Raw genomic sequence first — 10,113 nt, forward strand, 5'->3', positions numbered from 1 at the left:
TGTTTATAGAATGTTTATTACAAGAAATGTTATTCTTTTTTGCAAATGTTTTATTTGTGATGCAATATGTTGCTTTTAAGTGTATAGGTGGGTGCATAGTTTATGTGTCTCAAGGTGGCTGCTTTTCTATGGGCAGGTCAGGTTGGTGCAAGGCAGCTTTGCCAGATTTTGTGTGTTTCTGTGTGATATCCTTGGTAATTGTGAGGTGGCTGCTGGTTCTGTGAGCTTCCTGGCACTGTCCTTTATAATTTCCCACAATGCTTTGATGGTTTTTATTCCAGTGGCTTTGTCTTTCCTGTTCTTAGGGTTAGGGAAAACAACTGGTTTCATTTGCAGTCTTTTGGGGGGAAATTGTTATTTTTGGGAGTTTTCCTGGCAATGTCATAGTTTGTGTGTGTGCATGTGTAATTTCCCTCAGTTATCTAAACATTACTAATGATCAAGCACTAATAATATTTCCTTATACATTTTAGTGACCTTTCCTTACATAATTGGTGTTTTCTTTCATACTTTTAGATTTCTAATTGCTGTTTCTGTCAGGTAGCAATTGATAAAACAAATCCCACGTGAAAAAGTATTCAAAGCCTTCTTGATTTTAATAGTCAATTTATTCATTCCTGGCCCTTGGGCTGCCAGTTTGACACCCCTGTGTTCAGCAGTTTTTTTTTTCCAGTAAGTTTTTTTTCTTGTTTTTAAATCATTGTATTTGTCAAATTGATGCAAAGGAAGTGTATAAGCAAATAATAACTGCAATGAAAAAATAAATATCATGAATCTAAGAAAGAATGTTAATGTTATTTCCCAACTTTTATCGTCAGATGTTCCTTAGTGTTCAGGTCTGGCCTCAGGATGATAATATAGCACTTGGGGATGAAGATGCAGCCCAGCAGTCCAGCACTGGAGGCTAAGATGGAGAAGATCTGAACAGCTACCATGTATTTCCCTTTGGTGCTCAGGTAGGTGGGCAGGAAGGAGACCCAGACACTGCAGAAGACCAGCATGCTGAAGGTGATCAGCTTGGCTTCATTGAAGGCCCCAGGGAGGTTCCTCGCCAGGAAAGCTACAATAAAGCAAATGGCAGCTAGGAAACACATATAGCCAAGGACAATGTAAAACATGATGACAGAACCTTCATTGCATTGAAGGATGATCTCTCCAGGCTGCGAGTAGAGGTCAGAGTCAGGAAATGGTGGTGAAACTGCTAGCCAAATGCAGCAGATGATAATTTGGACAGCAGAACAAGAAAGGATGATGGAGTTGGCCAAGCTCTTCCCCAACCATCTTCTCACTTTGTTCCCTGGTTTTGTGGCCAGGAAAGCCAACACCACTGTGATTGTTTTGGACAACACAGAAGATACAGCTACTGAGAAGACAATGCTGAACACTGTTTGTCGGAGAAGACAGGTGGCTTTCCTTGGCTGTCCAATGAAGAAAAAAGAGGACAAGAAGCAAAGCATCAGGGAGACCAGGATGATGAAGGAGAGGTCCCGGTTGTTGGCTTTGACAATGGGAGTTTCTAGGTATTTAATGAATATGATTAAAATGAATCCTGTAGTTAAGAACAAGAGTAGGGCAAAAGAGACCAGGATGATACCCAGATGTTCCTCATAGGACAGAAAGGTTATCCTTTTCGGGATACATTGGACCCTGTTCTCAGTTGGATATTGATCATCTGGGCATTTGATGCACTTTTCTGTATCTGAGAAAAAAGAAAGAAATATTTCTTTTATATTGTCTCCCTCTGCATTTCAATAAATACTTTCTTTGGATTACAGGAGAGACAAGAAAGTGCCATACTAAATGGTCAATAGGAGTCTGCATATATATATAAAACATTTGTCTGACTGATTATCTTATACCTCTCTTAGGGCAGCTAAAAGTCCAGCAAAAAGACCACCCAATATATACAACTGTACCAACAACAAGCAGAAAAAATAAACCCAAACTACAATTTGTTGATGCACAACAACCCTTCACTAATGCAATCCAGCATATTCTTCTCCTACAATAACTTAACAATATCCCAATGGTGAAGAGAAGAAACAGGTCTCCTGAATTTTAGAGAAGTCTGGGCCCTTTGGAATTCAAGGAGGGAGTTGATTAATACTGCAGGAAATGCAACAGAAAAGTTAGGCTTCCAAGAACATGTCTTCATAAAACAGGGTAGCCTTGTTTTATGAAAGGATTTGGAACATGCCTCCTATACTTGCTCTAGTGGAACAAGCAGATAACCTCAGGGACAAAAAGGCTGACTGATATTTTGATTCTGTGCAAAATGCAGCTTTAAAGTGATTTGAATTGTACTTGGAGAAACACTATGAGCCTGTAAAGCTCACATAGTACGGTTGAATATAGGGAAAACCAATAACATCCCTGCCATTGCAGTCTGGATCATTTGTATGTTCTAAGTCCATGAGGCGAACTGATGGCACACATGCCACAGGTGGCACGCGGAGCCATTTGTCAGGTCACGCAAGGCTAAAGTGACCAGATTTTAAAAATGGTAAAGCGGGACACCATTGGCGGGCGGGGCGGGGTGGGGGGGTGTTCTTGATTAAAATTTTTGCCGCCAGGCGCTGAGGTAAAGCCGCCAAAGCTCCCGCCCATGGCAGCAGTGGTGCTTCCTACCCCTCCGCTCGGAGCACCTGAGCTGGGCACCGCGTTACCCCTGCCCTGCCCCCTCCTCCACTGCCGTGCTTTTGAGGAGCCATCGGGCCTTTTTTCCTGCTCCCACCCCTCCGCCGCCTTCCTACTGGCTCCCGTGGCCTCAAGGCTCCTCAAAAGCACGGTGGGAGCTTTGGTGACTTCACCACAGCAAATCCAGCGGTGCTGTTAGAGGAGGAGGAGGCAGCAGCAATTAGTCTGGTAGTGGCGGGGGCTTACCGTCAATCCAGTCGCCCCGTGCTCATCACAACAAATCATTGTGGCTGTGCGGGAGTTAAAAAGTGCTACGCGGTGTTTTCTTGTCTTGGGAACAGTGGTCCCGTGGGAGAGTCTCCGGCCGCTGCGCTCGCCTCGCCCGCCGGCCTCCGAAGTGCGTGAGGGATGCTTGGGGAAAGGCTCCGCTTCCAGACCCCTCCAAGGGCCACACACACAGGTGGTTCTTTTCGGAGAGGCGGAGGCTTTCCCATGGCTTGTCCGGGTGGAAGTGGGGCTGGAAAGGCAAGCCGCTTCCCCATCCAAATGCCCGCTCACTCGCTACACCCCGCCCATGCGAGCAGCAGCGGATGGGCAGGGGAACAAATAAGTGGCTTACTCGCTCCCCGCCCATCCGCCCGCTAACTCGCTACAGTACCCCGCCCAGTGAATTGGTGGGAGAGCGAGCAAGAATACGGCAAAATTAAAGTGGGATATTTTGATAATGCCCTGGGATGCGGGAAAAATTATGAAAAGGCGTGGCTTTCCTGCCAAATGCAGGACGTCTCATCATCCTATGCAAGGCGTTGCCCTGTCAACTGTCCAGCACGCATGTGTACACTAGACAGCTCACTTCAGCCTTCTTTTGGGGCCATTTTTCAGCCACTTGGGGCTTCCTTGAAGCCTCCAGAATGTGAAAAACCGTCCCTATAGGGAAACCAGAAGTTTGGGAGCAGACCTACGGTTTGCTCGTAGGGCCAGTTTGAGCTCCCCGGAGCATTCAGGGATCTCCAGGAGTCTTCCCTGAAAGATCCGGAGCGCTAAAACTGGTGGTAATGAACAACCCAGAAATCTGTTCCTGAACTTCCGGTTTGCCCGTAGGATTGGTTGTTCGTGCTGCGGAAGCTTCAGGAAAGTTCTGGGAGGAGCTGTTTTCACTATCCCCAGGCTCCTATAAAGCCTATGGAGCCTGGGGAGGGCAAAATAAGAATGCCAAAAATTGGGAGGAGCACTGGTTGTGCATCCATGCACGCTGGGGTCATGCCCATATAAATATGGGTGTGTGGCACGCCTGTGCATGACCCCCTTTGCTCCCTCCACTTTTGGCATGCGAGCCAAAAAAGGTTCACCATCACTGTTCTAAGTGGTCTTCAGGAACGGACCCATGTATAGCAACTGCAATAATTCAAAGAGGAAAAGAATAAGGCAGGTCAGGTAAGGGCAAAGAAGAATCTCTGTGAATGTCCCTTTAGGGATGGCTTCCACCTGCTCATCAACTGTAGCCATGAATCGAGGAGGAACCTCATATTGGGAACCACTGCCATCCAGGGGAGTGACATTCCATTCAGAGTCAGGGATGCTTTTTTACTTGTCTCTTGGGGGCCAAAAACAGAAAGACACACTAATGTGCCCAGGTTCAGTTGAAGTCGAATCCTTCCCATCCAGATCCATACAACTTCCAGGTGCTCATCCAGCACAACAACAGCATATCCTGCCTGCCCACAAATGGCATACAGATTTATTTATTTCTTTGTTAACTTTATTTGCTACCTATCTTGCTGTGGGTGTACTGTAGGCAACTTACAATAATAAAAATGGAGAAATGAACACATATATAAATGTAACAGTGGTAAAGTGTGAGAATAAGTAAGGAAACCCATTGCAAATCAATGTCTCCCACTCCAAATCCCCAAATCCAAGACAACCACAGTGCTGTGGTTGAATCCAATATCTTGTCCTCCAGGGTTACCCACCTTCCTGAGTAGAGATGGTCCCCTCTGGGCAAGGAACACAGTCATAGCAACAAACTGGCTCTCTTTCGCGAGCCCTCTTGACAAATCCAGGGTGACAATTTTCCACACATTTGGATTGAGGCAGAGACTAAGAAGAAAAACAAGGCACACAAAAATGTGTTTGGACTCATCATCCATTGACAGATTTGGTCAACATGAGTATTAGCCAAGTTGTCTCTGAGCTTCAGTTACGTAAATATGAAATCTCAAATAAGTTCCAAATAGTTGGAAGAAACACAACTACTGACAGAGTCTACATTTAGTTCTTCCCTTTTGCTTCTGGCATATCAGATTGTAAGAAAGTACCATTCTGCTTAATCAAATCTAAAGGAATGGAATTGAGAAAAGATTAAAGCGAGTGACGATTAATCACTCATGATTTTGAGTGACAACCAGTGGGTTCCTCCTTTCTATATTGACATGCATTCATCCATTCATCTTATGGCCATGATCTTAAAGTATGATGATCTAGTGATATTCAATTTTAGAACTGAATTAAAATTTAATTAAAAAATGAAAAATTGTTCTAAAACTTTTATTATTGATTTATTAAAATAGAATAAAACTATAATGAAGAAAGAAATCTCTGACCAGTAGGATCTGAAAGATTTTTTTCTGGGTTATATAAAATATTTCAAAACCATTCCAATTTAGGGAAATAGTTGAGATAGAAAGGAAAATTTCCTTACAAAGTAGGTAGGGCTGTCAATCTTCAAGGAGACAGCATTCATTTATTTATGTATTTATTTATTCAATGTATTTGGCTGCTATGCTAGTGAAGAAAGATCAAAGATCACTATATGTAGAATTGTAATGAATTGAAATGGAGATGAGGTCATGAGTACATATCCCTTAAACAGGAATTTTTAGCTGGAGTGCGTGGGTTGTAATTAAGAACACTGTATTGGAATGGGATATTTCTATGTCCCAGCTAAGTATCCAAGAAAAGGTTCTTTCTCTTTTCAAATGAAGTGCCCTCTTACAATCCAAAGGAAAAGTCTAAGTAGCATTTCAAAATATATCTCATTATTTCAAATATCAGGAAGGGCTTTCTTTGGTTCAGTTCTTCAGTTTTCTGGGTCAAGGAGTCTCATAACAGATCAGTCTTTATTATTATGAATTCAGTGCCTTGGACTTCCTTCCTAAGAGCAGAAGGCCTATTGCCCTATCCCAGTGGGGTGAAAGTGATCCATGGAGAATTCTGACCAGGTCTGGTCTATTTAAAAACATCACAGACTATGGACCTTCCCTTTCGGCAGACACTGTCACCAAGCAGGCCATGGTGAACCTAATGCCAAAGCTTGTTTCTCGCTGGGTCCATCAAGACTTCCATCTAGTCGTTATTCATTTTGATTGGATTCATTCCAATCTTGAATTTGAATGTTGGTTTACATAATTCTTTTCTCCTTTGGTAAATGTACCCAAGAAACAAATGAATCTATCAGAACTACAATCTACAGCAATTGAGGGACTCTCACACATTTCATGAAGATCCCAGATTGCAGAGAGTATACAGAAGGGTCATGATCCATTTCTTAAAATATAGTCACTGAACATCCCATTAATCATCCTAAAGCAGTGTTTCTTATTATAGTGTAGGAAGAACATCCATGATCAGGAGTACTGATGACTCTCAAGCCACCTGAGAAATCTATAAGGCAGGGGTGTCAAACTCAAGGCCTGTGGGCCAGATCCGGCCCACGGGGTGCTTAGATCTGGCCTGCAGGGCCGCTCTAGAAACAGTGAAGGAACGGCCCACAGAGCCTCTGCCAGAGAAAATGGAGCTCATGAGAGCTGTCCGTGACCTTCTCGAGCTCTGTTTTTGCTTGTAGAGGGTTGTAGGAGGCCATTGCAGCTGAAAATGGAGATCAGGAGCCCTTTTTCACTGGCAGAGTGTTCAAGCCACTACAGGCGCCCCTGACACAAGTGATGTCAAGCTGATCATGCCCACCCTGGCCCCCTGAGGTCAAACACAACCCTGATGCGGACCTCAATGAAATCAAGTTTGAACACTCCTGATATGAGGGTTCTATACTTCACACTGAATTCTCAGTGAAAGTCATCCATATTAAAACTAGGTCTAGTCAACATAACATGTGTCCTTATTATTTGGAAAATAGAGAAAAGACACCAGCATTTCACCAACCTTGTTACGCAACTTTAACTGTAAAAGAGCATATTTATTGATATTCAATATCTGTCTTTCAAAACTCCCCAGTTGTGCGTGGATGGGATCCTTCGTGGGGAGAATTATCCAGCTTAAGATGTCCAGATCTGATACTATGTCTCCATTTTGGTCCAAGTATAGTTTGTTTTGAGAAAGATTGAAATACTCATTCTTCTTCAGAAAGGGATGGAACTGAAATGGAAGCATCTCAGAATTTTAAAAGTAGAAATCTTAGTTTCTTACCCCAAAAAGCTTTTTTTGCACATGAATGCTTCTTCTACAGTTTTCTAACTTGCAAATATGCTGAAGCAGGACACCATATCTTACTACAATCTTTAAAAGAGTTTTGGCAAAGTTTCTCAAATATATGTTGACCAAATAAATAATTAACAAAACACGATAACTATAGAAAATATTCTCCAGCAACAGATAAGTAATTTTGTTTTGTTTATCTTGTACAATGACAATCAAGGCTATACTGTACTATAACTTGAAAAAAACAATAGCCAACAGAAAATTATTCAGTCATTCAAGACAACAGTGATTCGCAGAAAGCATAAATCTCCAAAGAAGAGATATTCCAGTCTAACGTCTATGGAGATTGTTAGCCATCCCAGTCATGGCTGTCTCAAAGGTGCTTTTTCAAGAGGCAACTGGACTTTCTGTTTTTTCTTTGAAGACATTTCACTTCTCATCCAAAAAGCTGAAGCAGCTTCTTGCATGAGAAGTGAAACGTTTTCAAATAACAACCAGAAAGTCCAGTTGCCTCTTGAAAAAGCATCTTTGGGATTTCCAGGCTAATATTTTCTCAGGTGGGAAAGACAACCAGATAAGGTTATTTACTTTATTTTAAAGCTACATTAACAGAATCTTCTTTTGGTCTACTTTATTGAAAGGTTATATTAACAAACATTTTCCAAGTCTGAAAGTACAAATCTCCCACCATCTCTTTTAAGAGCCTGAAAAATTTCATGGGGGTCCTTGCTCATGTTTTTTTTTAACCATTATGCAACTGCAAAATTTTCCCCAGCTGTTCATTCTGTAAGTAGCATCCCTCCTGTGGTACCCGAAGCATCATTTCCACATATCCCACTTAATAGATTGTGGGAATGCTTGTGATATAACTTAATTTCTTCAAAGTATTAATAAATTATTTTCTGATGTGATGACCTTTGTAAGTGCGGGTTGGATGCTATGATTGTTCAGTGGTTAAAAACTTCCTTAAATTCTTTGATAATTTATTTGTCTACATTTTCATTAAAAGAGGTAGGTCAGATTAATAAATCATGATTTTGTTACGCAAGAGTTGCATGGAGTCTTAGACAAAGGAATTTGGACTTTGTTTAAAAATAACAAGCTTGCAAACTATTTATTGTTTCCTTTAAGGAGAGATACATAAGTAAAATCCAGTGGGAAAAATATCTCATTTCTAGTTTATATTGGAGCTGACAATAAAAAAGAATCTGGGAAGACCTTTTCCAGCTGAAACTATCTCTGAGTTGGGGAAGGGAGATAAAAACTCTCTTCCAGTCACTGAAAATTTGAGCCCTGGTGGAGCAGCAGTTAGAATGCAATGTTTCAGGCAAACTATGCCCACAGCCTGGAGTTCAATCCTGACCCAGCTCAAGGTTGGGTTCAGCCTTCCATCCTTCAGAGGTATAAAATGGTTGGTGTCAGTATGCAAATAATCTCCCTTTACTGGGTGCCTTAATGCAAAGACATAGAAGACACCAGACAGAGATGCTTTAGATGGGATCCCTTTAGAGAAAAATAATACAATAGCAGAGTTGGAAGGGACCTTGGAGATCTTCTAGTCGAACCCCCTGCCTAGGCAGAAAACCCTATACCGTTTCAGACAAATGGGTATCCAACATCTTCTTAAAAACTTCCAATGTTAGGGCATTCACAACTTTTGGAGGCAAGCTGTTCCACTGATTAATTGTTCTCACTGTCAGGAAATTTCTCCTTAATTCTAAGTTGCTTCTATCCTTGATTAGTTTCCACCCATTGCTTCCTGTTCTACCCTCAGGTGCCTTGGAAAATAGCTTGAATCCCTCTTCTTTGTGGCAACCCCTGAGATATTGGAACAGTGCTATCATGTCTCTCCTAGTCCTTCTTTCTCTTAAACTAGCCATACCCAGTTCCTGCAACCGTTCTTCATATGTTTTAGTCTCCAGTCCTCTAAGAAGAGTCAGGATAGATGGTCTCAGGGATGTATGAATTTCAAATTCTATTCTATTAATCTCAAATCAATACATACTGTACATGACTGTATTTAAAGATGCACACATGACTTTTATATTTAGTAGGTTTTTTTTCATGTCAGAACACATCTATCAAATATGCCCATTGTTTGAAACATTATCTCTTGAGTGATTAGATTGACCAATCCTATTGGCATTTTATAGCTCAAAGAGGTTGAGAAGGTTCCCTTCCTTCTGCTTTGGATTCCTTCTCATGGAATCTTTGTTGGGAGCTCATACCTGCCACGGCTGCAGTTTTGGAGCCACCAATATCTCTTTGCCCTCCTTGCTTCTCTTTCTATATTTGGAGGAATAGGCAGCATCTAAGATATGAGCCAGAGTCTGAATGAGAGTGTAAAGAAACCTGTCATTTAGGATTTGTGTATTGCTCCTTTCTCCATGGATCCTCACTGGAGCTTTCTGCATGCATCTTCTCCGCTCTTTGACAGAAAAGACATTCTTTGAAAAGGAACAGTGAAAATACCCATTTGGAAATTGGTGGTCTAGAAAGATTTTGGGTTCATAGGCATCATCTTTTGCGGGTTTCTTCTTCTGAAGGCGGAAGTACCAAATACTATGGTTGTATTTGTAAACCTTATCCCTTGTCACTATCATTCCCCCCACGACTGCAGTGACCCAGACTTTCCCTTCAATGGGTCCTGGAATAACTTCAACTGCTACATAGAAAGGGATAATTTGGTTCAGTTGGGATTGGCGTTCCATGAAGTTAACAAAGACATTGACTTGTCTCCACTTAGTGAGGCCATCCCTGAGTTCTGGTATAATTGTAGTTTCTGAGAACTTTGGTGCTATGACAACACAAATTCCATTCCTGACAAGCATAGGAATAAAAGTCCTCATGAAATTCTCTCCATTTTCTGAGTCTATAGCAAAGACACCAATCAAGGTCCATCTGAAATGGAGAAGCACTTGGACAATTGCTGGATACTCGATCCCTTCTCTGGGGAGCATTGGGTGGAAAAAGGGGAACTGATTTTTATCACCCAGAGCTTCTGGAACAAATACAGAACTGATCTGAAAAACCAATGAAGAT

The 10,113-nt window shown here is 41.8% G+C and overlaps 1 protein-coding gene across 1 annotated transcript; it reads right to left on the reverse strand.

The window, feature by feature from the left end:
- Window positions 1-794: 794 nt before the first annotated feature.
- LOC148047045 (vomeronasal type-2 receptor 26-like) lies at window positions 795-9,782 on the reverse strand. Its single transcript, XM_087707700.1, has 3 exons — window positions 9,300-9,782; window positions 3,600-3,660; window positions 795-1,699 (listed from the first exon to the last, which is right to left on the reverse strand). The coding sequence occupies exons 1-3, from the start codon at window positions 9,780-9,782 to the stop codon at window positions 795-797; spliced, it is 1,449 nt and encodes a 482-aa protein (XP_087563826.1).
- Window positions 9,783-10,113: the final 331 nt, after the last annotated feature.

Source organism: Thamnophis sirtalis, unplaced genomic scaffold (genome assembly GCF_051295495.1).
Source record: "Thamnophis sirtalis isolate CommonGarterSnake01/CBP01778 unplaced genomic scaffold, rThaSir2_p1.2 scaffold_3, whole genome shotgun sequence".
Lineage (NCBI taxonomy): Eukaryota > Metazoa > Chordata > Lepidosauria > Squamata > Natricidae > Thamnophis > Thamnophis sirtalis.

What these genes read in the sequence shown, in the direction of transcription:
- LOC148047045 (XM_087707700.1), bottom strand. Translation starts at nt 9,782, where the DNA reads ATGGAACGCCAATCCCAACTGAACCAAATTATCCCTTTCTATGTAGCA. An exon ending in CAAAACTGCAGCCGTGGCAG is followed by an intron (nt 3,661 to 9,299) that starts GTATGAGCTCCC and finishes CGGATCTTTCAG; the next exon opens with GGAAGACTCCTGGAGATCCC. An exon ending in ACTGGCCCTACGAGCAAACC is followed by an intron (nt 1,700 to 3,599) that starts GTAGGTCTGCTC and finishes CTTTTTTCTCAG; the next exon opens with ATACAGAAAAGTGCATCAAA.